Below are 27,656 nucleotides of genomic sequence, written 5' to 3' on the forward strand. Positions count from 1 at the left end.
TTGCATCCCAGGGAGGGAGTCAGGAGTGACTGGTGTTGCCTCCTGCTTGTATAAACACAGCCAACGGGGCAGTCTTGAAATTGTGCTGTCTAAGAAAACATGCCAAATCTCAGGGCCAGACTGCTCTTGCAGTAAGGCTGGGTTTCTCTGGTGACTAAATGCAAAAAACATGCATTTTTCTCTGGAAGTTGAAATTTTCCTCCATAATGCCCAATACCATTGTCTAGCACCTTCCAGCACGCCCTCACTCCCCCACACAGAGCAGATGTTTGAGGTCTACAAGAAGAAGCCCCACGGGGACAGTCAGGGCTCACCTGGAGAAGCACTTTCCGAAGCAGACGGCGAGCCTGTGAGCAACGGGTCCGTGGACGACATGGTGGCACCTCTGCCACCACCCTGGGCTCCCAAAGAGGACTGGGTATGGTCTGGAGAGCTGATGTTTTCGGTACCAGTGGTGGAAATCTCTGCTGCATTGGCCAGCCTGGTGCTGGCTGGCAGAGACCTTAACGTCCTCCCTCCACCCTTGGTGGCTGTTGTGGAAACAGAGGTACTGGTGGTGGGGAAATCGGTTCTTCCCTCTGTTGACAGGATACTGAATGACACATGGCTGCTTCCAGTAGCTAAGACGCAATAAAGAAACAATTTACATTTTCACACAAGTGAAACTATAAATAAACAGACGAGCTTTCTTCCAGTAACACCCAGCAGCAGCAAGTACATGCACAAGTAGAGAATACGAGAAGATGTCAATCCAGAGAAAATAGGAAATTTCCAAAGACATGAATCCTTCCTACAGAAATCTGTCTCCTAAAAAACATGGTTTGATGCCGAGAAAAGTGCTATTGTATAAAAACTCCTGAACTACTAACGCTGTACATTTGATTTCACCATTATGTGCCTGAGTGCACTCCATGCTGCTAGAACAAACAAATACCGTAACAACACAGAAAAGCCTGGAAATCAGTTCAGACAAGGCACAACGCTGAGCAGTGTGAAGGTCTTAGAGAAGAAGTCTGAAGAAATGGGGTCAGGGGGATCAGACCCCTTCAGCACCGCAGCGGGGTCTAGAACCAAACAGCGGCATGAAGGACCTCAGAGATCACATTCAAAGTTGCCTTAAATTTGTTGAATTGGTTCAATTTCTGAGAAGCAGCGTGGTCCAAGGGGTAGGACAGAGGGCAGGAACTGAAGTCCGGTCCCTGGGACTGCAGGGACATGATCTAATCCTCCCTTGCTTAGTTCTCTTGCCTATAAAATGGAGATAGCAACTGGAGATAGTAAAAAAAGAATTGTGAAAGTTAATTATTTTTCTTGGCGTAACAAAACTTTCCACACATGTGCCCTTGCTGTAATAAAACCAAACCACATTTTTTGGTCAAGCAAGAGTTGAAACATTTCAGACACAAAAATCACACTGCATCCTTCCAAACAATATATTCTGCATAGCTGTCACGTCTTTTGACAGCAGAAAAGAGTCACGCAAGTGTAAGATACAGTAACAGTCCTCCTTTTACTTACAAGAAAAATGGTATTTCACTTCTAACTTGAGCTCACCTGGGGAAGGATCTTCCGAAGGAGAGTGAGAGCGTGTTAACGAAGGGTCTGCCACCTGCTCTGTGAAATCCGTGGTTTCTCTGGACCCACGAACTCCGTAGATCTCTCTCACAGAAGATGCAGACGAGGATCGGATCGTGCCCAAGGTCCTGTACATGCCACTGCTGGACGTGGAGACTTCTGCTGCCCATCGGCTGCTGCCTGTGGCAGACCTCGGGGGCCTCCCACCGCTGCCGGTGGCCGTGGCTGAAATGAAAGCGCTGGTGGGAGAGGAAGCAAGGGGGGTTTTCTCTGTCGTTGAGCTGTTAACTGGTCGGTGGCTGCTTCTGACACCTAAGATACAATAAAACCAGGTTTGATTTATGCATAAATACATTTGAGGGATTGTTTGTACAGTTTATGTTTGTACACTGTTCGTTGAGATATTGAATAGACCAAGTTCTCAACCTGGAAAAGGCGCTGCTCTGGGAAGAGGCAAATCCCCTATGTTCAGGCACATGTGGCTTACAAAAAGCCATGAAAATCACAACTTAAAACCGTGTTTTTTAACTGCAGGCTATGCACAATAACCGATTTATGCATTTAAGGTGCCTTTGAGCCTGTTTAAATCCGGAGTATATACCTTTAACTTCAAAGCAAATCTAGAGGATGAGCTAAAAAAGGCCTGGTTTAGGTTTTCTAGTGACAGTCCAGAGAACCAAGCTGCCATCTCAGTGCCAGGCTGACGGCATAGCCGTGTGGGGCCGAGCCCCCCACAGCACCGGGCATTCAGGGCCACACAGGGCCGGACACAGCCTCACCCATAAGATGCTCAGAAACACCCCGGTACCCCAGCCTGGCATTCAACCCAGCCTGATTTATCCCATGTTTAGCTGGCATGCTGCCCCAGGGCTCTCCCAAACCACAGTGCTGGGGATGCCAGTATGTCGCCAGCTCACCGGGAGCAGGCACTGCACTACGACTCGCAAAGTGATGGGCTTAATTGTGAATTAATAGCGAATGTTGGGGCAGAGCTCACTTGGGACCACTCCAAGGGCACAGGGCGAGTCAGCACTGTTGCGGCTGCCGAGGACTCCCAAAACGCCACCTCTCTCACAGACCAGCCTTCACGGCAGGCACAGAGCCAGGCAATGGCTACAAATCCCCAACAAAAGTGTCTCCAGCAGGGAAAAAGTGCATGCACGTATTTCTAAACGATGGCTGCTTTTCCCAGCATGGGAGTTTCATTAGAAATGAGGACACTGATGCTTTTCACTTTCTCACCCAAAAGCTGAGATCCACTCCCACCCTTCCCCCCAGCCTCGCTGCCAGCCCGAGGCAGCCAGTGATAAAAATACCCACATATCCAATAGCCACTGACGGCTATATCTAAAGAAAAACAGCGTGGGGATGTGAAATCCCATCCAACCCCAAAGCAGCCAACTTTCAGACTAACAAATTTACCTCTGAAAGTACTTTCGGAGGCAGAGAGGGTGCTTGTGAGCAAAGGCTCCCCGGGAGGTGCTGGGAGGTCGGTGGCTTCCCGTGAGCCATTAGGACGATGTGTCCCAGCCCCCGAGGAGAAGGTCCCCTGGAAAGAGCTGGTGAGGTCGGTGCTGGTGGCAGAGCCCCTTGTCACCCCGGCTGTGCCACCGTTTGGGGGGGACCCCGGTGCCCCCACTGCCATGCTGGGCATGTCAGCACCACGGGCGTCCAAGTGCAGCGTCGCCTCTTCTGCAGTTGGGATGCTCTTGGGTTCGTAATTACTGCTAAAGGCTAAAAAAAGAACAGAAATATAAAACTGCATACACGTAAATGAAAACAGCTGGGTAGGTTTCATCCCGCTATCAGTAGATGTAGACAATGTATGTGTGAATATTCAATACGGAAATATTTAATACTGGGAAATCATTAAGACAGGGGAAAAAAATGGTCTCTATATAGGAACTCCTGAAGTTATTGCTTGCAAAATTCAACTGAAAGTTTTCAAGGAAAATCTATCCTCCTCTTCCAACAAGAATAATATTTATCCATACTTTCATTTCTGTGAAATGTTTTTAAATGTACAGAATGTGCCAAATACAATATTATTCCTCCTTTCTTTAAAATAAAAAGGATGTATTTTGTTTATAAAAAGTCTTTAAATAATGTTCTGAGTTATACGGCTAGCTATCAAAACTCACTCATGGAAGTGCTTTCCGAAGCAAACAGCGAGCCCGTGAGCAGCGGGTCTGTGGCACCTCTGCTGCCACCACCCTGGGCTCCCAAAGACATCCCAGGAGACCAGGTCCAGTCTGGAGAGCTGATGGTTTCGGTACCAGCGGTGGAAATCTCTGCTGCATCGGCCAGCCTGGTGCTGGCTGGCAGAGACCTTAACGTCCTCCCTCCACCTTTGGTGGCTGTTATGGAAACAGAGGTACTGGTGGTGGGGAAATCCGAAACTCTCCTCTCCGTGGCCGAGACGTCGGACGGCTGGTAGCTGCTTCCAATGGCTATGGCACAATAAAAAAACTGGATTTATACGTATGAAATTATAAACAGATGGATCCATTTTCTTCCCAGATGCTTACAGCGCACATACGGATATTAAGCATAGGAAGTTTTCAATCTGGACAAAGTGCTCTTTTGGAAAGGCATGAATCCCCTTGCTGCAGGAAGACCTTGCACAAAACCCGGGGCTCGCCGCCAGGACAGCACGGCTTCGCGAGAGCCGGGGCTGCTCGGCCAGCAGAAAACCCCACGGGACAAGGACTGCGGAGGCTTGCCTTTAAATCCCACCTTTGTTCTAAGACTGGTGGAAATCAGCCCAGGCTCTCTTAGTATTTTTTTGGAGCTTGAATATGGTATCAAACAGCAAAGGGGGGAAACCTGAGCATGGCCATGTTCCAATATGAGCCTGCAGCTCACTATACATCCCAGGGCTTAACAGGACACAGGGAAAAATGCTTAAGGAAGTGCAAAATCCAGCACAAAATAGGGTAAAACAACAACTCATAGACTAACCAAGCTCACCCGCGGCAGTGCTTTCCGGAGCTGGGCGAGAAGGGGCGAGCCGGCGCTCCGTGGAAGGCCCGAGGAAACGTCCCCACGCTGGGGCCACCGAGGAGGGCGCCGAGGCTGGGGGATGAACTGCGGAGCCGGGCGCTGCCCTTCGGATACCGGACCTTGGGTTTTCTGCAGCCACGCTGCTGCTCCCAGCAGCTGTGGCAGAGGGAAGGGACGTGTTAATGTGAGAGCCCTGGGGATGCATTTGCTCCTGGCAAGCCCCAGGCACAGGATAAGGACTCGGCAGCACTGAGGTTTTCAGTAAGTTCATGTGGAGTGGGGCAAAGTCTCTGTTTCTGAGAGCTCTAGAAACAGCTGCTTGCGAAGCAAATGAGGGGAAGATGTGGGGCCCAGGGATCTCGGGTTTGTTGGCCCGTGCAGGTTGTTGGAGCACAGGCGTCTCACCCCATCTAGCCGAGAGCAAACCCACCCGGCGTGGCCATGAGCGTGGGTTAGCGACCTCACACCCCACTACAGTACCACTCAGGTGGGACACACAGCTCAGGTGGGGCTGAGACCTCGCCTTTGCTCTGCAGCTGGCACCGAACCAGCCAAGACATTCCACAGCTGCAGTTGCCCACCCTGCAGAAAACACAGTGATAAGGTCCAAAGACCTTTTTTTTTTAAGTAGAAAATGTTGGGGGTTTTTGACCAAATTGTTTTTTCCATTGCTTTTTCCTGCTTTCAGCAGGGAATTTCAGCTAACCACCGAAATAATAACAGAGCGCATGCAAAACGCAGCATCTTCTCTGTTTCAAGAAAGCAAAAGCCTTTCTATAAAAGGCTTTTTAAAGCTCTAAAACAAACCCATGGGCCAGCAAAGCTTACCTCCAAAAGCGCTGTCCGTGGCAGGCAATGCTGTGAGCAAAGGGCTTGTGGAATCCCCTGTGACATCCCTGAGGTGTAGTGCCATGCGGTTTGCACCGGTCTGGGTACTGGAAGCTCGGGGGGAGGACTGGGGCTGTCCCGGAGATCCAGGGAGGGGGGTGCTGGGGAGGGGCTGCAGCATCCCCCCACTGTTCCCCGAGGGGCTGGGTGAAGCGGCCATGGTGCCCACAGGAGGGCTGCTGTGCGGCTCCGTGCCTGCCCAGCCGCTTGCCTGTCGAGAGGGGCTGCCGGTGCCTGCAAGGCAATAGAGGAAAGCAAATGAGAGCATAGAGATGGGCTGAGCTGCCCACCCAGCATCTTCTGCTGTCACCCTCTGCCTCCCCCCACAGCCCACAGTCCCCTTGCCTGTACTCTGCCTACAGCAACTTCGTGTTTGGGAGCTGCACCGAGTAATTCCTAATTACTAAGGCCAGGAGAAGCCACATGGATCCTCCTCTCCACCCTCATGCATGAAGCAGGCCAGAAAACTGCCCTGAGCACATGGTGAGGATGGAGGGATGGATCCAGCGCCCAAAGATCTAGCAATGCAGGGAAGCCAGGCTTAACCGATGCCCATTTTCTCCAGGGAACAGCATCCACCTCGTTCCCAGGCTGAACTGGGATGGCTCACCTGGGGGACGAGTCTCCGCAGAGGAAGGCGGCAGCACCATCCTTGTCACATTGTCGAACCCTGCCACGTCCCAGGTCACACGGCGCCTGCCCAGCGTCCTCTCGGCTGAATCGGTGCTGATGGATGCCAAAACCTGCGGTGTCGTCTCAGCAGCTGCAGGGGTGCCGGGAGAAGCCAGAGCCCTTTTGCCTCTCTCCTGGCTGCCCGCAGCATGGTGATGGCTTCCAGTGGCTGGAAAGCAATGCAGAGAGAGTCATGTTCCCCCTGGACCAGTTAACATGACTCAGCTGGGGTGGCAGCAGCATCAACCGCAGTGGTACCCAGCCCTACCATACGCAATAGACAGGGTCGCAGCAGCATCCCCCGTGTTTCCTCTATTTAACATAGAGCACACTGCAAGAGGGACTGCTGGGAACAGAGGGTTTCTGTCACCAAAAAATATTGGTATTTCAAAATTTGTCTTCATTTGTGCATGGCAAGAGAAACACAGATTTTTTTTAAAACACTAAAAATGCACAAGGCAGTAAATAGCTTATGCCAGGACAGCCAGCTAGCTGGCAGCCTGGGCATGTCAGCTCCACACTCTAGTCCCTAAGCAGGAAAAAAAATGAGGAATTGAAAAATTAAAGACAACCTCTATGCTCATATATCAGCGAGACACTTACTTCATCTGGGGATATTAAGAAAAAACCTGAAATGGGGACAGGACAATCAGCACAGCCTTGACCTGCTGGTGTGGGAAACAGGCTTTGATTTAGTGCATGCTTAAGAAAGTACATTAGTTTACTCATGATCACAGTGCCACTAAAAGTGGTGAAGATTATGAACAAGCCCAAAGGTAAGTGTTCACTTGCATGATCTCCACATGAGGACCTCAGCCACAAATCATGATGCAGCTGGTCAGGCATTTTTAACTTGGGCACCCTTAATCTAGGTTGAGTTCGCAATGGGGTTCAGCTCCTCCCGGGAGGGGGCGTGGGGATACAGGGGGGTCTCCGCTCTGCTTTGAGGTCCATGGATGGGCAAGACTCTCTGGGGTGGCAAATAACGACAGCGGCAGCTCCCAAAAATCACCTTCATTGTAACTTTAAAAAAAAAAATCCGTTTTCCTGGGATGGGATTTCTTCCCAAAATCTGAATTTCTAGCAATAGGGCGAGAATCCTTCCCAACCCACCAGCTACGCTCAGTTCATGGGCTGGGTAAGGCAAACAGGGACTCTCGCATTGATAAAACTCACCGGGAGGATGGCTGTGGGCAGGCAGACGGGTTGCTGTCCCGGCAGACGGGCTGTCTGGGGGCCCTGCTCCTGGCGGGGTGAAATCCCCACCGCCAGTGGGGGGACTGACGTGCTCCATGACCCCGCTCGCCGCTGGCACCGCACCATGCCTGGCAGGCAGTGATGCCTGCTCCCTGCTCCCGGCCAGCATCGTCACCAGCTCCATGCTGTCCACAAGAGCACCAGAAGTCCTTATCTCCATGTCCGAACTTCTTGCCTGATGGCTGCTTTCGATGACTGAAGGGAAAAACAAGAAAAAATTAAAATCCCATCAGTGTTGGATGTGTGGGCTCGGCTTGTTGCAGTAACACCGAGGCCAAGCTCTGATCTCATTTACACTAGAGAAAATTTTGCATAATCAAAACACAGACATGAAATTTATTTTTGGATTCACACCAGTGGAAATTAGATTGGTCTGTGGGGCCAAATGCTGAAACCCCTGTGTGTTAGGAGAAATAAAGGAGAAAAAAAAAAAAAAGCCTTAAACAAATAACCGATGGAGATATGTGCAGTGTGGAGTCCATGGGAGGAGTCTGTACGTCTCCAGAGTGATGGCCAGCTGGAGCCCAGCATGGCCCATGTGCCCCACCCCGAGGGTGTGATGGGAGTGGGGAGGGCCCCGCAGCTCTTCCCCTCTCTCTGCCCGGATGGTGCTTGCTGGACACCTGACCTCAAATCCCACTGCCTCCAGACAGCCAGTGGGAAGCTGTGTGAGAACTGCAGGGCAAACAAGAGGGTTGGCATAACCCATTCAGACACCATGAGGCACCAGGACAGAAGAGATCAACATATGGTATGGATTACACTGGCTATCCAGGTTCTGAAGCACCCCAAGGTGATGGACATTTTGGGGTATCTGACGTTAATGTCTACCAGAACATGAGAAACAAGATGGAGAAGAAGTTTGTGTATCTGCAGGTCCATTTTCTGTGAGCAAATGTGGCCAGAGCCCCTGCTCCATCCTAAAAGTGTTTGGGTCTGCTCTCTTGCTCCTGCTGGAAGGCTGCTCCAAACTCCCACCTCTCCCATCATCCAGAATAATTTTCTTTTTTCATTGGAAAATGAATAAACACATTTATGGAATAAATGCTGGTTTCCAAGCCAGCATTACCCTTTAGCTTAGCTAGCTCTTCCCCTTCCTCCGCTTGCTCCCCACCGTGCTGATGTGTAACAGCAGCAATCTCATCCCCTCTTTGCACAAGTTTCTTCTGCATTTCTACCATCTGCTGTATCTCATGGACACAGAAATGACTTCTCCCAGGAAGGTCAACAGTCATTACATGCTTTATGGGATCTCCAAAAGCACGCAGATGGCTGTGTGCATTTCTAGAGTATAAATATGTTCCCAAATCGGGCCCTAAGCAAGGACTGAAGACGTTACTCAGTAGCCAACTTCTCGGCTCATAGCGCTGACTGCCAGCAGCAGCAGCAGTACTCGGTCTGGTAGCTGTAGTTTCAGCCTTGGGTCTGCCATCTAGCCTGATACCGCCTGGAGCAGAGCATCTACTGACAGCTGCCATGAGCAGTTCCAGTGAGATTTGCCAGGGAAATTGGGGGTTCCAGCCCGCGGTACCAGCCAGGGCTGCACAAGGATTTCCCTGCACATCAGTCACGTGAAAACCAGCAGCGACTGTCCCTGCCCTACATTACAGCCCCGAGGCTTGGCTGGCACTGCAGCCTCAGATGCTCTTCAAAGTCCACAGCAAGTAAAAATGAGTCCAAATCACGTCTGTGTCATCTGAAATGGTGAGATCCCAGTTTTGCCCATCTTCCTTATAACCAAAACTCAATCTCTGGGCTGGAATAGCCCACAGCATGCTCCACTCGTTGGGTGAGCAGAGTGGGAGCCTGGCTAGAGAAACTGCAATTTAGGGTGGCAGGGTCTGAAGCCTCTCAAGAAACTGAGAGAAGTCATATAGGGAGAGGAACTCTTCCCCACTTTGCAGCTTGAAGATCCACCTGGCTACAGGACATAACCTGCCTGGCACGCACACAGCATCTCAGATCAGGGCTGCGGATGATACACAGGCAGTGGCTAAAGGCACCACTCAGTCTCTGCCCAAAAGCTCTGATGTTCAAGGTTAAGCCTTGCACATCTGTCCTTGGCCTCCAAGCACTTTCTGTAAGAAAGCTGTGCCTCGGAGAAACTCCCATGGGACACCTACTCCTCCTTGCCTTGCGTGTCTCCTTTGGGGTTGCTGTACCTGCCACGCCAGAGGTGGCAATTTCGGAAGCAGTCTCCTCTCTCCTTCTGCAATAGCTTCAGTGGGAACTCACCAAGAAAAAAAGAGATATGTAGGTAGGACAGTCTGCATTTCGTCCCAGGAGTCTGAGCACCACAAGGCCCAAGGAGACAAGAGCTGCCGTGGAGCAGAGCCCCTCGGGTGCCTTTAATGACAGCCCCAGCAGTGGCTGCGATGCCCACCTCACCGAGCACACTGAGGTCTGCCATTTGGAGCCTGCCCTGTCCCATGAGCCAACTCCTGTCCCATGTAACAAGCTGCTTATTGTTGCCCCTTGGATGAAGGGATGCAAAGTCGCAGGGGATGCTCGCTATGCTCATTTGCAAGCCAATACCCAGCCTGTAATTGTAGCCTGCAAGTCCATTTATAGCAGCCCTGATGCTGAAAAATTTGGGTGTGCTGGAGGGCAACGCACCGTATTTCCCTCCATTCCCCTCTCGCTAAAAGCTTTCAGCTGTGCAACCCACGCTTACTGTGCCCCAGCAGCCGGCTTTGCTACACAGAAAAAGGCAAAGCAGCAGTTGCTTAAAGAAACCCTCAGGGGATGAGAACAGACAGAGGGAAATTTGCTTTCTCAGGTTGCCAAGTCATTTGTCAACAAGCACTCCAGCCAGGCACACTAAAATATATAGCGGGGCACTGCAGCAGGCATTTAATTACTACTTCTTAAAAATAACCCTTGAAATGCCAGCAAGCAGTACCTTCAGCTATGACCCCTGATTGAACGGCAACTGGTTTGAAAGTAAAATGCTGCTGGTTGCTCCTCTGGTTGTTGTTCGCCCTGCAAATCCACCCCGGAGTTTTCTCTATCCTCTTTTGGCCCCACAGAGCTGCTGGGAATAAAATTAAGCAAAACCCTTCCCCTTATCGTGGGCGCCAGCAAACCTGACTTTGAGTGCAGCCAGGGAGTGGACAGGCTGAATAAGAAGGTATTATTTACACAGGCTTTTTAGAGTCATCTGGCATTTTTAACTCTGCCCTGCAAGGTATGCCAGGCCCCAGTGCAGGGAGGAAAACCTTGTGCCAGCACGGCCTCAGCTCCCTGGTTTGGTGGGTGCAGAGCATGAGCCATGTTGGAAAATCCAACCCACAGCATATAGTAAGGAAAGCCAAAAAAATCAGGCTGCTCAACAAAATAGACGTGAAGTCTCAGCTCATCACAGAGCCATCAAGCCTGCCAGAAGTGCAAGACAACTGCAATCTCCTCTTTGACTTGCCTACAGAAATTAGCCTTCAAAGATGACCCTCCACTGGAGCGGATGGACCAGATGCAAACTTCTTCCAAAAAAATAAACGTGGGACCATCTGGCCTCCCCTGATGCATTAAAGGCTTAAAGCAGAGCAGCCCTTTAGTTCAGGTACCGATTTGTCACTAACAATTTCGTCACATCCTAAGCTGCCAACTGCTTTCTGTGTTTTAACTCCATGCAACCGCAGCCGCCAAGAGAATTATTTGACTTCCAGCACAAAACCCTCCTGCCACCCGCTGGACCGGTGTTTTCCTTCCCAGTTAAAACTAGCAGTGATGCTCACCAGACAGGTCGAGGCTCGGAGTTACTTTTTCTTCGCAAGCATAACAAGTCCGTGGCTTGCTGGGAGCTGAGTTATAATGTGGCCAGGACAAACAGATCAAGTTCCAGCTGATTTCTCGAGGCTTTGGGTTTGCCCCTGGCAGCCCGGCTGGATGTCTACCTTGTGAGACTCCTGAAAAATCCCTTTTGGACCAGTGATTTTTTGTCTACATCCCTGGGTACAGCACGGGCATTGCCCTGGCCAGGAGGTGGCTGCTGCCAGGGCAACATCATGGTGATGCTCAAGGCTCAACCATGGGACAGCACAACACTAAAAAGCACAGTACTGTAAGTTTTCAGCAGTGGTCACGATTTCGCACGGACATTTTAGGGCAGGGAGTGAGGATGGATGTATCCTGCTAATGCCAGGGGAGCAGGATCCCCGCAGACAGCATTTGGCAGGAGCAGCACAGCCAGCCAAGGCGCGCCATGAGCTATCCAGCCCCGCTGCTTTCCTGCAGAAGGGATTTTTCTCATCAAAGGGCAGAAAAATACTCCCTTGACTGGGGAACGCAAATTTAATCTGTGTTTGTACACGAGGAAAGCCAAGAGTGGTTGCTTGGCTGCCCAGAGCAGCCCTTCACCCCAGAGCAGACCCTCCTCGGGAGGGTGGTGATTCCCCGGGGACCGTTCCGGTACGGCCGCCCATGTGGTGGCTGTTTTGCCAGGGCTACGGCCACCCCGGGAGCATCCCATGCTGAGCTGAGCGCGCATGAAGCTAAAGCAGGCTCCTCCCGAGGACAGGCAGCTATAATTATAAAGCCCACATCTGTTAACATTGCATAATCTTAACATCATCCGACGCTTGCAGAGGGAAAAAAACTCAGCTCAACTTAGAAAACTCCTTGCCGGCTGTAGGAAAAGGTTAGGAAGAAAGGCAGGCTGTGAGGGAGGAGAAGCAGGGAGCAAAGCCGAGGCTGCCGGCCTCGCAGCGGGTGGCACGGGTGGCTGCCGGTCCCCATCAGGGCTGGGGCCGGGCTCTGCGCTGTGTTTTGAACGGCTGCTGCGGATGTCGGGATCATGGGTGGAGGCCGGTTAGGAGCCAAGTGAGTTTGTGTGAACAAAAGCTACAGCCCTAAATCTGGACTGTCCAGGGCTCTCTGGGATTTTCAATTTCCTTCCTTGTTCTTGCCCTGAAAGAAGCAGTTTGAGACGGGGGGAGAATGGGGGGGGGGGCTGAAATGGAGCTTAAAAAAAAATTTTCATACTTGAGACGGGTCAGTTGAGCGTAAACACGTTGATAATATTGCTTGGAGAAGGTCCCTCGTGTGCACTAAGCACGGGAAGAATGCGAGAGGTCTTTAACCACATGCACTCAACCCTTTTTTGCTAATTCTTTCAATATTAATAAAAGGAATTATTCAGGCTGGATGAAGAAAGGTGGTAAACAAGGGTGGATGGGGAAGAGAAGAGGTGCAGGAAAGCCCTGCTGGTGCCTCCCACACTGCTGTGGGGCTCGATTTGCATGGGGTGCCCTATAGACACATCCCCCAGCAGCGCCTTGCTCTGGTCCTTATGCTCCTCATCCTTTCCCCAATGGGTACCACACAGTGCAAGACAGCAATCTGCAGGACGTTAAATCATTTTACCCATAATACGAAGGATTTATGCAGCCACCAAAGGTGGCTGGAGCTTTAATATGTCAGCTCGAGAAAGGTGATGGGGGCTTAATGCCAGCAGCAGACCCTGCAAGCTCTGAGTGCCAAGGGGTGGTTAACACCTACCCAGCTGCTACGGGTGATGGATGCCCACGGGGCTGGGGACATCGGCATCATCCTCAGCCCTCCCTATGCTGGGCCACAGCACTTTGCTTGCAGTACTGCTTTATGAGACAAAAACACACTGCATTTCCACACCACCTCCCCTCCGAGACCTGTAAAACCACGGAGGATGCTAAAGGCCATTTTTGCTTCCTACCCTTTTTTTCATGATCCCAGAGCCTGATGCTCAGAGATGCCATAAGAAAAAAAAAGGATCTAATTATTGCTCTTAAGAGCAGTACCCTAAAGCAGAGAAACAGGTACTCTAAAATAAAGAGCACACAGAAACCTGTGGTCATTTCCAAAAGTGTGGGATGCATGCATGAGGCCTGCCTGCAACCAGGGATAAAACCTGCACAGTGCAGGGACAGGATATTGTCCTGCTTACCCAGTGGTTTCCAGCCTGTTAATTTTGGTGTCCTAAACATCTCCCTGGGGAGGTGCAGGCTCCCAGATCACCAGCTCAAGCCTATGAAACCCTGCGTTTCTTACTCATCTTTCTTGGACAGTTTGGGTTCAATCCACATATCCCTGGGACTGCATGGACTCATGTTGCCTGAAAACCACCATCCCAGGGCCCAGAGCAGTGCCTTAAACCTCTTTTCATGAGCTTTTGTTTTTATATAGCTTTTGGCAACTGAATTAAAAAAAAAAGTCCTGTTTTATTGTCGAGTCTTTGGAAAACTCGTTCATACATGTCCACGTTCATACAAGTCCACTTCCAACAGGGATAAGCTGTCTCATGACTACCCCTACTCCCAAAAAAACCTATAACCATGCCGAGACTCTAGTAAAATCCCAGTTCATCCATCCATACAGCCAGTGAAGTGGGGACCAAGCCTCCAGCCCCAGAGGGGCCCTGGGACCCGTGTCCCTCATGCCTTTCCCGAGCAAAAAGCCCGAAATAGCTGTGTTCGCTTGCTTGCTGGCTCATTTATTTTCTACTTCAAAAGTATCCCCTCTGGCATTGTCTCCCGGTGTTAATGCTGGAAAAGCCCCTGCAGCCCCAGGGGGTGTGAAGGCAGCTCTGCCCCAGCACCAGCTGATGGGGCCCAGGAGCACTTACCAAAGGGATTTCTTTCTCACCATTTTCAGTAAACATTAATAAAAATAAGCCAAAAGAAATCTCCCAAATGGCACGGCTCTCTAAGCACTCACATCTCCTCTCCGTCCCTTCTCCCAGCACCCTGCAATGCTGAAATGTCTCCAACCACCCTGCCTGCACCGCAGATCCCAAATGCTAAAACCCAGCAACACCTAATTCACTTCTAAAATCCTCCAGGCTTTTCTGTAACACCCTGCAGAAATGTTACAGAAAATATCACCCATGCAGTGCTTCTCCTTCCTCTTTCCAGGGTTTTTAAAGTCCCCTGGAAGCTTTGCTTGGCGGGAAGGCAGCGGTACCCTCGCTGGTGCTCGTGAGGGCAGAGCAAAAGCAGTGCAGGGACCCAGCCCGATGTCATTTTAACTTGTGCTCCCATCCGAGGGCAGTGCTGCTGGAGACTGTCAGACGGCTCGGGGAGGAAGTCTCCTGGCAGGGCTCCACCAAAGTGGAGTTGCTAGGTCACTGGAACAATAAAAAGGCAAGAAAAAACATCCTGGCTGCAAAAAAGAAAGGGAAAAAAAAGTGAAAAAGCCATGGCAGTGTGTACAGCGCTGGTTAAGTGGAAAGAAACAGGGCTGGAGAGGGCAGGACAATGCCGCTGCTGGCTTTTGTAAGCAGAGGACTTCAATTTCTAACATGGACCTTTCTCCAGAGGTCTCACATGAATAATTCCAGAAACCTGGAATTTGTCTGCAAGGTTTGCAATTGGTAAAAATCTCACATGGGGCTTGCTAGAACAAAATTTCCAGGGGAGCTAGCCCGCTGCTGCTATGGAGAGATTAATTACCCTTTGAAAGTTAACTAGGGCATCACACTCCATCATAGAGCTTTCTTGCACCATCACACGCCCCCAGCAGCTGCCTGCATCCACTTAAACTGGGTAATATAAGAAAACTGCCTCCAAGCAGAGCTATATTTCGGTGGTAAGGGGATGAGCAGTCTCACAAAGTGCAGAGCACTGTGCAGCCCCGGGACTCGGGCTCCTCGATAAGGAAAGGTGCTAGCAGTTTAGAAGCTGCAGGATGAAATTTTGCTATCTGAAAAGTTTAATTTCCAGGCCAGAAGGGAGCATTAGCTCATTCTGTCTGATCTCATGTATAACCAAAGTCACTCTGTGTAGCTTATTTACTCCCAATAGAAGGTCAGTGACTTGTATTTAACTTAAACGGGAATTTTTTTTCTTGCAGGGAAAAAAATCCAACTATTGATATTTGTGATTATTTGGGATTGTGCTTAAAACCACAAGAACTACGGGCCGAAGCACAGGTTTTTCTGCACAAAACCTCAACGCGTGTCAAAAAGCGATGCCCAGCAGTGTGACATGTACATGCAGCAGGAGCCGTCCACCCCAGGAGCCGAGGACTCCATCCCTTTGCAGACTCAGGAGAAAACAAGGCGGTATTTTCATGTCAGACTCTGGAAACAAAACCACAGGTCCCTACTCCAAAGTCATCTGAGCCCAGGAGCTGCTTCCCACAGCCAGGAGGGGACAAAAAATACCGGGAAGATGGAGGAGGGAGTAGGAAAAGGGGTGCTGCCACACTGAGAGGCCACGCCGGGAGCAACTGGGGGCTGCCACAGGCTCCCAGGAGCCAAGTGATGTTGCCCACTGCTGCAGGGTGGACTTTGGTCCAGGTGTCTTGACCAGAGCTTTGCTCCAGCAATGCACTTAAGAAGAGCTCCCCGGGAAACTATTCTCCGTGCTTCACACTAAGCACACGCCAAAGAGCTTTGCTGGCCAGTGGCCACACCAGGGATGATGACCAACCTGGGAACTGAGTAACTTCTCAAGGACGTGGTGGGGACGAGAGGGGTGAAGGGCCCTCTTGGATGCAGGAGGATCACAAGGCCACCAAGGGGTGGATGCAGTTTGGTGACACACAGGTACAAGGCTTGCTGGATTCTTCTCTCCACGTGGACTAGCAAAACCCAACCCCATCCCAGGGGAAAACTGACAGCAGCCCAAGCCTTATACCCAGGTCTCGCCTCCCACCTGACAGTGGGATGCAGGGCATGATGTCATGGCAGTGGGAACCACAGATCCTCTCGTGGCTCCTACTCTTCCAGCAAGGGATGGTGAGACTTGGGAGGGGATGAAGAAAAAGGTGAACAGGCAAAAAAATAAAGCAGCTTAGAGAGAAATTAATCCCCAGAAGAGATAAGGGCCCCCACCTCCCTTCCCCCATCTGCTGCAAAAGGATGATGATCTAAATCGCATTTCCTAGATGACACCGCACCGATCTGCTGCCGGAAGCAGCGGTGGCAGCACTCAGGATGGTGCCGGACCTCCTTCTTCCAGGGGACGAGCCAGGTCCTTCCCCACTGGCACCCGCCGCCCTGTCACCGCTGCCACTGCGGAGGAGTGCCCCGGGGTGGCTGGGGCGGGCGTCCCTCCTGCTGCCCCGCGCCGCTCTCCCACTACCTCTGCAGTCACACGTTTCCTTTCTGAGAACCAGGGGGGAAGGGATCTACCATTTCCAGTGCCTTTCTGCATGTGTTTCAGGGAGGCTGAAAACAAGACGCCTTCTTTCGGCTGCTTGTGGGTCTCTGCTCTGCAGCAGGCAGTCCCGCGGCCGAGCCCTGTGGCCAGCAGTGGAAATGGGTAATGGAGAAGGGCAGGATTGGGCTGTCACCCTCCGAGCTGTCACTGAGGACTCACAGGGAGTCAGGGTCAGGTCACAGCCTACCTTGATGCATACGGGCACTGTGTGCTGAGCAAGGCAGCCCAGCAGATCAAGAGGCCAGAAATCTGCATCCAAACCCCATCTGCCCACACACTGACCCATATTACCAAGCATAGAGCCACCTCACACCAACTGCCTTGGCACGTTCTTGTCATCAAGTGACCATCTACTCTGGTCTTAACCCAGCATGCGATGCAGTTTACCCAGCACCATACGAACTCCAGGCATACCAGCAATTTGCAGGACAGGATTATGAGGATCTCTGCACCGTACGGACTGTTCTCAGAGGCCACGAAATTGCTGGTACTCCCATTCCCCAGGTCAGAAGCCTCCTGGTCCTCATTTGGCTTTCTTCATGCATTGTATTTGCTCCATGTCCCTCAGAAAAGACCATCTTCGTGATCATTCTGCACTCTCTGATCAAGTTTCCCTCCTAAGAAACATCCTTTCAAAGGGCTTTTATCTGCAGGGTTGGCTGCCAGTCTAATACTGCAGCCCCATTCTGTATTTGCTGAAAGAGCTGATAATGTCCTAAAAAGAATTAACATTTAGATGTTAGTCCTGTAACTGAATCCGAATCAAACAATGATGGCTGTTCAAATGCCTAAAGCTACTCAGGGGTATTTTCCTTTAAGCTCTTCCAAGCTTGTACTAGGGGTAAGGAGCTTTCTAAAGATGCCTTTGTGAGCACCAGCTACTGAAATCCTTCTCCTTGTCCCTCCAGATACAGATACAATTATGCCCAGCTCCGGCACAAAGATAATGGCCGAATTACAAGAGCACTATTATGCTCCACAATCAGGCTCCTTGATTCCAATTGACAAGGAAAGCAAATCATGCGCAGTTGGTTTGCTGATGTTTTCACTCCGGGAAATTCATTCCCATCACAGGGGTAGAAATTAGTTCAATACCCAGGGCTACCTTTTGCGTTACCTCCCCAGAGTGCTAAATTACCTTAACTTGTCAGTTCATGAGATCTTACAAGTTATGCGGGTCAAACCTGGCCACCACTTGTATGGGATATCTTTCTTTGCAGAAGGTTTAACTACCAGCTGCTACAGTTTCCCTGATAAGAAAGTGTTTTCTTACCTATAATGGCACAGATGTAGCAGGACAGCTATTCAGAGATGCTGTGAAACCCTTCTCTGGAGTAGATTTTTAAAAATGTGTTGGACAAACATCTTCTGGGGTGTTCCTGCAAGGGGACATGTCTTGAGATCCCTTGGGAGATGTCTTGAGATCCCTTCCAGACCTGCCTTTTGCTTTTATAGAGTACTCAAAACCAAAACCAAATGAAAAACCCCTCAAATATCCAAACTCCAACCTCTCTGCTCCCCAACTCCAAGAAGTGCTGTCCTCCCCCCGGAACAGGTCCTGCCACCCTGGGTGGGCTGCAGTACCCCTTGGCTAGGCTATCACTGAAGGTATCTTTCCAATAATATATTGAAGCCAAATCTTCAATTTTGTGTGATTCATCCCCGCTTCAGTGAAGTTCAACTGAGTGTGACGATTCACGCCGGTCCTCGGGGCTTAAGAGATTTTCCACAAGAGGAAGGGTGTTAACGCCAGCGTCCTAACAAGCGGTGACATGGATAATTGTGCTCTATAGATCCAAATTCCTCTTGTCACTCCAGATGCAGAAGTGCCCTTTAGCACGCTCTTCAGGAAAAAAAGAGCCCTCCTTTACTACCAGCAATCCGAAGAGGCCTGCCCATCAGTCCAAAACTCCTGCATGAGGTTTCTTCCATGGTCTGGATATCCCTGAAGGAATCTGAAGGTGGTTCTGGTAGCAGAAATGACAACGATGTCCGCTTTGTTATAGAGGCAAGAGGTCAGACCGATTCCTGTAACGGCCTTTAAAACGTCTGCCGTCACAGCATGCTGAAAAATGCTGAGAAAAATGCCCTGGATGTGTGTGCACAACACGATGTCCTCTGGGAGATGCAGCCTGGGCTTCACCCCTGGGACAACCATTAGCCCTGCCGAGTTAACCCTTCATGCACAGTTTGCCCGCCTTTCTATCAGACCACTTAAAATTCCTCCTCAGTCCTTTCCTAGCTGATTTCATCCCAGAGCTAAATTAGCTCAGGGTTAAAAAGAAAAGGGTATTTTCTCCCAAACTTCATCTGCAAGAGCCTTGTTGCCATCTAACCACTGTGCAAAAGGTCCCTCAGACATCTCCGTGTTTGCCTTGGCGAAAGACAAGACCACAAAGGTCACGGTGTTTCCAGAGGGTTTTTTGGAAGCACTGACTTCGGAGCCCAAGATGGGGTGCTCACACAGAAGGGCCAAGGGAAGGACCTGCAGCATCTGTTGTACTGCAAGTGACACGGTCACCCTCAAACAGCTTAAACTGGCCATACCACGGTTGGGGTGCTGCAAAAGCAGTTTTAAAGTCCTCCTAGCTTTACGTCCTTGCGAAGAATGAAAAGGCAGGTGGAATTTGCTTCTCGCAGTGGAGAGTCAATCTGCCAAGGTCAAGGCGCTTACAAAGTAGTCGGACAGCTGGACAGAAAACAACTGGGTTTGCACCCAGTTTTCCTGCTGCATTGCCCTGCACCTCTTTGCGCACCCTCTCTTTTCCTAGCAAAGCAAGACGATGAAGATGGTTGCACTTCTCCTGCAGACACACAGGCAGAGCCCTGCCAAGCAGGAGTGTCTGAAACGGCCCCTCCGTCTGGACTCAAAAGCCTCTGGAGATCAGCTTTGAGCTAGTGGTGTTTTTAAATACAGCCAACCTGGACTTCTTGTGTGTCTCCTGGATTTGCAGCTCACGTTTTCAGGGGGTTTTTATCTACTACCTCGACAGCCAGAAGCTCTTTTTCTCCCCCTCTAAGCGATTCTCCTGTAACGACAACTCCAGGAGTTGGGGTTTTAAGGAAAGACAGCCAAATCTTAGGAGGCTCTCGACAGAGATCCTGACTTTTGGCAGCAGTGCTCCCTCGCCCACAGCTGAGATGCTGACTGCAGCTCGGGAGATGCTTAAGTAACCAACTGCAAAGCTATTTATCAAATGACTCCAAGTCAAGGGCACGGCGGATGCAGAAGCAGATATAACCCCCCTCAACAGCCCTGCCTGCGCAGAGGACAGGCAACGGGGAATACCTTCATCCAAAGCCACAGAAGGGACTGGGAGCGGCAACATGGGAGCAGCGACAGCTTGTAGGATATTTCCTATAAGCACCCTGCTTATAGGAAATAGGTTGGGTTTTGTACTTCAGGCACTTTTTAAATGATATTTTTATATCTCATGCATTTTATACTGGTTTCTGAAGAGATGAAGCTCCTGAGACAGCTTTGTCTGTCCTCCTACATTGAAACAAATTAGCCTGGAAGGCAGAGACCTCCAAGACAGCAAGGTCCTACAGGTCCCATGAAGACGGGCACTTTGCTAGAGAAGACTCTAGTAAGCGTCTGGCTTGGGGAGCTGCTGCACCCAGGCCAAGGAGGGTCCCTGCGGTTTGGTTCACACCCTGGCTGTGGAACCTGTACACACTCGGCACCCACAGAGCCCAAAATAAAGCATGGCACACACTAACGCCACCCACCCTGTGGCAAGCAGAAGAGAGCAAACCACAGGTATTGCTCACAGAGTAACTTTATTACGTGTCTCTCCCTTGCATGGGTTTGCCCAAACACTGACAGCTCTAAAAATGAACCTTTTTCTCCCCTGGTTTTACACAACCAGACTTTTGACCCCAGCACCCCAGTCAGTGGAAACCTTGCCGTCGTTTTACCTTCCTCCAGCTGATCCCTCTGCTCACCCTGGCTCTGCCTGCCCCTTCTCCGAGCTCTTCAGGACCAGGGGTGACTGTCACCACGTCCAGCACCCAGCTGAGATAAAAACCAAGGTAACAGCAAAGAAGGGATGTGACCCAAGATCCTAAAATCTGCATTATAAACCTCACGGTATCCAGATCCTCCAAAAGGTCCTCATTTTAAGCAGGAACTGGATCTTATTCCCTTTTTCCCCGGTGCTCTCCTGAGCACTTCAGTAGACTGGGTCTGACAGCAGCGTTACTATAACGCAGGCAACAGCTACGCTAACAGCTTGGAGGAGCTGAAGTTTACAGAGCTTCCTTTACTCAAGGGAACTGCATTTTTCTAAGATTATATTATTTCTTGGGCTGGTCGCTCAGTAATGCAACATCATTTCCCTTTTGGGTGGGAGAGTTCTCTCCGTGTCCTCGGACGCAAATGATTTCAGCCTGAAAGGATGAATGCGAACTCTCTGCATAATCAAAGAGCCGTAAATGAACCGTGCCCCTTGCTGAAGCAGTGGGATGTTATGGTGTAACACCTGGATATTAAAAATACGTAGTGATGGGTGCACACACATCAGCTGTATGTATGCAGAACAGGGTGAGAGGGAAGGGTGACCAGATGTGACAAAACCATTTTCTCCTGATAGGCATCCACAGACTTCATTCTTTCACTGAGCCTGTGCTTTCAGCCCTCTTGCATCTGCTCTGGATGAATATCCCAGCAAATGAACTTCTAATATTTATGGAAACAGCAAATTACAATGCAAATGTCGCAAAACTGCTCAGAGAAATAAAAATTTGAATTTGTAATCAGGTCTACTTCCACTGAAAATTGGATTCTGCCTTTTACACTCAGCTGATCAGGAAAGAGAAGAAACATATTGTATGACCTACATCTTCAATCGAATGTAAATAACAGGGCCTGTGGTGGGGGTATTAAGGCCTCGTGATGAGCTTGCTCACGAGCTGCAGGCTATGGATTTTGTATCGGACAGTATCAGGGGAATATTATGAACAACCAACCTTTAATTCACTTGGAGCACCTTCTGACCCCCTGGCTGGTCAGACTGCCCTGAAAGCTTCTTTGCACCATTGCAACAGCAGAAAGACACCACAACAGGTGCCAGGGTCCGGCCATGCCTCTTTCCAGAGGAGCTCTGTGCGTGTCCGAATGGATCAGCCCAGGCGTGAGCGGTGCTGTTGGTCTGCGCAGAGACACCCTGATCCACCCAGACCATCCTTACCCCCCATACCCCAGAAACTCTCTTGAAACTATGTGGGGAAGCAAAGCCAGAATCCAGAGGGTTTACACTGGCTATTTATGATCCACCCAGCTCGGGATCATTTTCCCAGGGTATTTAGGAGGTTGCAGCCCTGTCCTGAGCACCCCACACATGGCAGGGGCAGCCGGACTGGGCGCAGCACGCCGTGCCCCCTCCTGCCTCCCCGCAGCAGCACAGATACAGGCAGAAAGACAGCATTTTTATGCTGCAAAAGGCAGCAGGCTCAGCCATAGCTGAGCCCTACCACTCTGTACCTATCTTTATTTTGGAAATGGTACGTAGCTACCATCGATGGGGAACCCACAGCACTGGCCAATGGGTCCTTCCAGCAGCGACTCCAGGAGAGCTGCAGCCTTCGGTGGTGCCTTAGTCTCTACACCACAGCACTGAAACACTACTGCTACACTGACAGGTTCTATTGCCTTGATTAACTTGTTAATTGAAATAGTTCTTTATTCTGCGGGGTTTTTTATTAGCTTTGATGAATGCTTCATTAAAACCATCACAACCAGACTGATGCTACCAAGGCTTCAGTCCAACCACTTCCATACAGCCATAAGAGCAGTGAGCAGGGCCAGAAACAGCTCCTGCAGCTCCTGGTGGCAGCACCCAAACAGGCAGCCAGCACGCACCTACACTCGGTCGGGCTTTGGTCTCCGCTTTCACCCAAGGGACGGCTCAGCACCTGGTTTGGTAGCTCAGGGGACAGAGCAATCCCCTGCTCCTATTGCCCAGACACCTCCCAAAAATCCCTTTTGCAGGATTGCCTGAAACGCTGCAGGTTTGAAGAAGCGGCTTTACATTTCAGATGCACAGGCAGAGCCCCAGCCATGGCAGCATCCGTTCGAGTTTTGCACTACAACCACAGCAAGACCAACTGCCTTTCTAGCCTGGTACCACACCACACCGCTAAATGAGCATAATCCTCTGCCACCTCCTAGAGATGCGATGGTGATGGAGCCATTAGCCTCCGCATGGCGCTCAGCTGCTGTGACATGTCCCCTGTAGATGAACGGGACGAGGAGGATGAAGGCAGCAGACACAACAGCTTGGGAGCTCAGTCACAGAGGGTTTCTGACTGCCAGCCCAAAAATTGGGATCTGTAGGAGCAGGTGAAGGAAGCAAGTTGTCCCAGAAACCCCACGCTCCTCTAAACTCATCAGTATCTGCAACTTTTGATACTGAAAACAATATTCCCTAAGGAAGGCACCCCTACACCAGCAAGGCTGGCATCAGCCCCCGCAGACACAGCAGCAACCGCCTGTCTCCTTCGTCCTCCCAGCCACGAGAGAAAATTAAAGCAAATTAAATTGTCCCTCTGAAGTGGTGATGGCTGCTGGAGCAGAGCGTGCTGTGAACGCCTGCTGAATGGGTGCGGGCTGGCTCTGGCGGTTTGCTTACTGGGAGATTAAACTTTGTGGAGAGCCCAATAACGGGCTTTAGCTACAGCTATCCCCTTACCTGCTGTGCCCTGGTCACAGCTTAGCATTCGCATTCACTGCGTATGGAGGTGTAAATCAATACACATCACTATGTGGTCCCTGCCAGTCAGGTTACACAATTATTTCTTGGATCGTATCCATCTACCACTTAAATATCACGCAAAGTGCTTTCACAGACTGATACGAACCCAGCCAGTCAGTGCACGACCCTCGTTACCTTCAGGGGCTTGGGATGGGGAACAGGCAGGGAAGCTGATCTATTGCCTCCCTCTTTTTCTGAAACACTTTTCTTTTTTCTTCTCTTTTCTTTTTTGATTTTAATTACGTACCCCGAAGGAGCAGAGCTAAATCTATAGAACTCCAGGGACTTCACGTTTGCAGCACACTAATCTCTTACAGCTCACAGAGAGGAGCATAGAAGATGCCAAGAAAAGAAAACCCTGCAGCCTATGGGTCTTTTGATAGCAATGCGGAGGCGCAGGAGGTGACCCTTCCCTGTCCACGTGCTGCAGGGGGAGAAGCATCCTTCCTGTACCACCCACGGTCACCTGAAATCCTATCAAAGCTAAACAGCAGCATCTTACACCTCTCTGCACGGAGAGCCGGGCTTCCGTCCCCCAGGAGCCATGAAATACGTACTGTGAAATTTAAGGCAGGTTTGGAGGCAATATCATACTTTTGTGCAAACGGGCATCCTCATAATCTTCTTCCCTTGCTCCTAAATTTGCTTCTTCCACACAGAGAAAGTTTCAGAGATAGAAAGTTAAAAAATACATAAATAAATGCAGACTGTTCTGCCCCTCTAAGAGGGTTGGAAAGTTTCTCCTAGCAGCCAGCCTAAATCTCTGCTGCAAGCTAAGCTGATTCCTTCTCAGGTGATTTCACACCTTATTTCCAGGGCTCCCACTGGGGAAGCTACAAAGAAAGGCAGTAGCCGGCACGGGAGAGAGGAGGAAAGGACAGATGTACAGACACAGATGGCAGAAAAGCAGATCAGCTTCTCAGGGCAAGCCCATTGCTGGCAGCCCCGCACCAGAAGCAAAGGGAAAAGGAACATTGCAGAAACAGGGGGAGACCCCAGCCACAGTGACTTTGTCGGGGGCTCGGTGCCACCTCCACTGTCCCCGTGGTGTCACTGGAATTATTGCCATTTTACCGATGGGAAACCTGAAATAAGGAGACCTGCAGGAGGACAGAGCTTGTAACTGAACCCCCGCCCAACCCGGGCTGGTGGCAGACGGTGCCCTTCGTCTCGCCTGGTGCCCACATAAAACAGCTGCCAGGAGGAATTTCACGGAGGGGTTTGATGATGCTTTAACTCTACTGTCACCAGCTTTCTCGCTTCCTAGTTCATCTATTTTTTCCTATGTTCCTCCCCCTAGATTCAGCCTGTACTTTAAACAACACGCGAAAGCCATCTGTCCTCATTTCGTCACCAGACAAGCCCACGGTGGGTTTGGCAGGGAGGGGTGGCAGATGTGGTCCGAGGCGCAGGCAGGCCGGGGAAGGCAGCGAGGCTCCTCAGGGCAGCCCAGAGCCCACCCTGCTCCCTCGCCCCACGCTTTGTGACAGACTCAAAGCCCCATTTCTACTCCCACTGCCTCGCCATCTGCTCGCTAAGCCCTGCCTGAGAAAGGGCTTTTGCCGCCTAACCTCAGACTCGTTTCAAATGGAGATGTAATCTTCATTTCCACGTAGGGCCAGGGTGATGGGTTCACAAGAAACGCTCCCCGCCCTGCTTCAAGCAAGCATTTTCAAAGGTGAAAAACATCTCAGAGGGTAGGAGCAGTGGTGAGACAGACAACAGGGATTTCTCAAGCGCCTACAGCTCAACCTGAAAGTGATTCAGGAGCTCCCATCAGCCCGCTCCCATAACGCCAAACAATTCCCTTGACTGACAAGCATAGAGCTGTAGCTAACAGCGAGTGAATCGCGGCTGTCAGGACCCAGCGTAATTCATGATGCCATTTGCTAGGGAGCGAGCTACTGCCGGGTTATTTATCACTCCTTCACGATGCATCCCCCGTTACTTCTGGATGGGGTTGACATGATTCACGAGCACCTGTAGCTGCTGAGCACGGGCAGCATGGAGCAAAGCCTCTGCCGCTGAGCCAGGCAGCCAGGCGCTGGTAGCCAGACAAATGGCTTTTCCAGCATGTGGACAGATAGTTCGAGCTTTTCAGACTCTTAACAAAGGAAACGCATTCCTCCGCTGACTCTCAGGAGTCATCAAGGTCACAGGAAAAGATGCCAGATTGAAAGCTGAGATGAAATTAAATATTTTTTTCTATCCACCAAGGAATTTGCACAGCTCTCATCAAATAACAGGCGAGCACTTTGCTGGCAAGTTGCAGATTTTATCTTCACAAGGTTGATAGCGGGTAAGACAATGTTCTTCTCTCCCGATATGGAGGGCAAACTGACACTTGAAGTGGCACAAAGAAGTGGCTGAGCTGGGAAGAGACCCAAATCTCCTTAATTTCGGTGCTGTATCCTAGTCAACAGGCTGCTCGCACACAAACGCTGTTAGTTAGGAGCTTTCTAATCCGCTGCAGGGTACATCTGAGTTGCTATCCCCAACTGTACATTTGGTTTAGCATGGATACATCTTACAAAGGCATGCTTTGGGTTTGCGAAGAAAACTAAAATATTATAAATGTGGTTTTGTCACATTCCCTGAAATTGTATAGCTCCACGAAAATAAACAACCTCGAGTACCAAAGCATGATACTCTCTTCACATCAGGAATTAAAAGATGAAATCTCACAGTCAGCTCAGGCAGGCGATCAATCTTGAAACCTACTTCAAACCTACACAGGACTATTTTGACATATTGGATTTCCTTATACCACCTGCAGACACCCAGCGCTTTCCAAACTCATTGAGAATTAGTCATTCTTAGAGCTATGTGTCTTCTTCGGTGGGTAAGTGAACCGGTTTACTGGGTGACACTTGAAATGAGCCCTGCTTGTTCTGGGAAAAATATGGTTTATCCTGTGCTGAAACCAAATTCAGCGTCATTTGTAAAGCACCAAACTAGTCATTGCTCCTGATAACGACACTGTAGATGTGGCATGCCTGGAAAAATGTGACTTTATACATGACTAATCTGACAGATTGTAGGCGATGCAGGGAGAGAGAGTATTTATAGAAAGCTGATGGTATCTGTCCCCACACCTGGATGTGGGTCAGCACCTAAGGTGAGATGAGGGCACATCTGATGGTGAGCAGTAGGTGACTCAGACCCTGAAGACCACCTACGGGAGCCACCAGTTTCCCACTTGCGAAGCATTTTGGCAGGCAGACGAGTGTCGGCCGTGCCCCTGCTACCCACCAGAGCCTTCCTCAAGTTCCTCTGTGAAGTTTCCACCGCTCGCTTTCGAGTCAGTCCACGCAGCTACAACGCGTTTTACAGTTTCCCACCCGCGACTCCCATCCCAAACCTTCACCCATCGAAGCGCTTGCCTGTACCACGATGGGCTGGGCAAGAGAGGGATTATGGCGGGGGTGGGGGGGGGGGGGGAGAGGTTGCACTTCGCAGCCGATGCAGCTCTGGGTGATGCCGGGATGCTCAGCAACCCTCGAGTCGCGGTGCGGCGGGGGAGGGCGCGGGGTCCCACGCCGCGCGGGGACCCGCGCGGCGTGGGACCCCGCGCCCTCCCCCTGCCGCACCGCGACCGCTGCCGGGACCAAACCCCATCCCCATCCCCGCGGCGGAGCGGGGCACTCACCCGGGCTGCCGGCGTGTCCCGCGGCGGGAGGCGAGCAAGGGCGGCCGAGGCGGCTTCGGGACGGAGGAGGAGGAGGAGGAGGAGGAGGAGGAAGAAGACGACGCCGCGGGGAAGCGAGGGGCAACGACCCGGCCGGCGGGACCAGCCCCAGCAGCAGCAGCAGGGTGCAGGCTGCCGGCATGGCGCTGGGGGTGGATGAGGAGGTTGGGGGGGGGGGGTGTGGGGGGGGTGGTTGTTCACATGCCCGCAGCAGGGCAATGCATAACCACGTAAACAGCGATTTTTAATTAAGTCACGGTGCCCCCCCCCGGGGCGGCGCAGAGGGCGGCCGCCCCGGCCTTAAAAGTGCGGGGTGCCCATAGCGGAGGGGGTGAGGGGGGGGTGGGGGGGGGCCGGCCGGCCAGCAGCGGCAGCAGCCTGCGGCCAAGTGCCGGCGCCCGAAAGTAAAAGGGCAGGCGGCGGAGGCTCCTCCTCGAGCCTGACATCACCCAGCCGCGGCTCGGCTCGGCTCGGCACGGCACGGCACGGCACGGCACAGCTCCGCACGGCCCCCCCCCCCGGCCCGGCCCGGCCCCGAGCGGCCGCCCCCTCCCGCCCCGCGCAGCCGTCGGGCCGCCCGCTCCCTCACCCGGCTGTGTGCAGCATCATTATTATTACTATTATTATTATTAATTTTAAAAATTATTTTTATTTTTACTTTTACTTTATTTTTCCTGATGC

General features: G+C 51.1%; 1 protein-coding gene across 3 annotated transcripts in view; it reads right to left on the reverse strand.

Annotated features, from left to right (window-relative positions):
- Positions 1 to 26,989, reverse strand: part of HEG1 (heart development protein with EGF like domains 1) — a 56,167-nt gene extending 29,178 nt beyond the window's left edge. For 2 of the 3 annotated variants that reach the window (XM_076343007.1, XM_076343009.1), the window contains exons 1-9: positions 26,937 to 26,989; positions 7,315 to 7,590; positions 6,077 to 6,307; positions 5,407 to 5,700; positions 4,537 to 4,734; positions 3,717 to 4,025; positions 2,998 to 3,309; positions 1,555 to 1,887; positions 315 to 620 (exon numbers count right to left, since the gene is read on the reverse strand). In XM_076343007.1, the coding sequence (XP_076199122.1) occupies positions 315 to 620; positions 1,555 to 1,887; positions 2,998 to 3,309; positions 3,717 to 4,025; positions 4,537 to 4,734; positions 5,407 to 5,700; positions 6,077 to 6,307; positions 7,315 to 7,555 (2,224 nt within the window). In that variant the 5' untranslated portion in view covers positions 7,556 to 7,590; positions 26,937 to 26,989. The remainder of the gene's footprint in view (positions 1 to 314; positions 621 to 1,554; positions 1,888 to 2,997; positions 3,310 to 3,716; positions 4,026 to 4,536; positions 4,735 to 5,406; positions 5,701 to 6,076; positions 6,308 to 7,314; positions 7,591 to 26,936) is intronic. The other variant, XM_076343008.1, reaches the window with a different exon arrangement.
- Positions 26,990 to 27,656: the final 667 nt, after the last annotated feature.

The sequence above is a fragment of the Aptenodytes patagonicus genome, chromosome 6 (assembly GCF_965638725.1).
Source record: "Aptenodytes patagonicus chromosome 6, bAptPat1.pri.cur, whole genome shotgun sequence".
Lineage (NCBI taxonomy): Eukaryota > Metazoa > Chordata > Aves > Sphenisciformes > Spheniscidae > Aptenodytes > Aptenodytes patagonicus.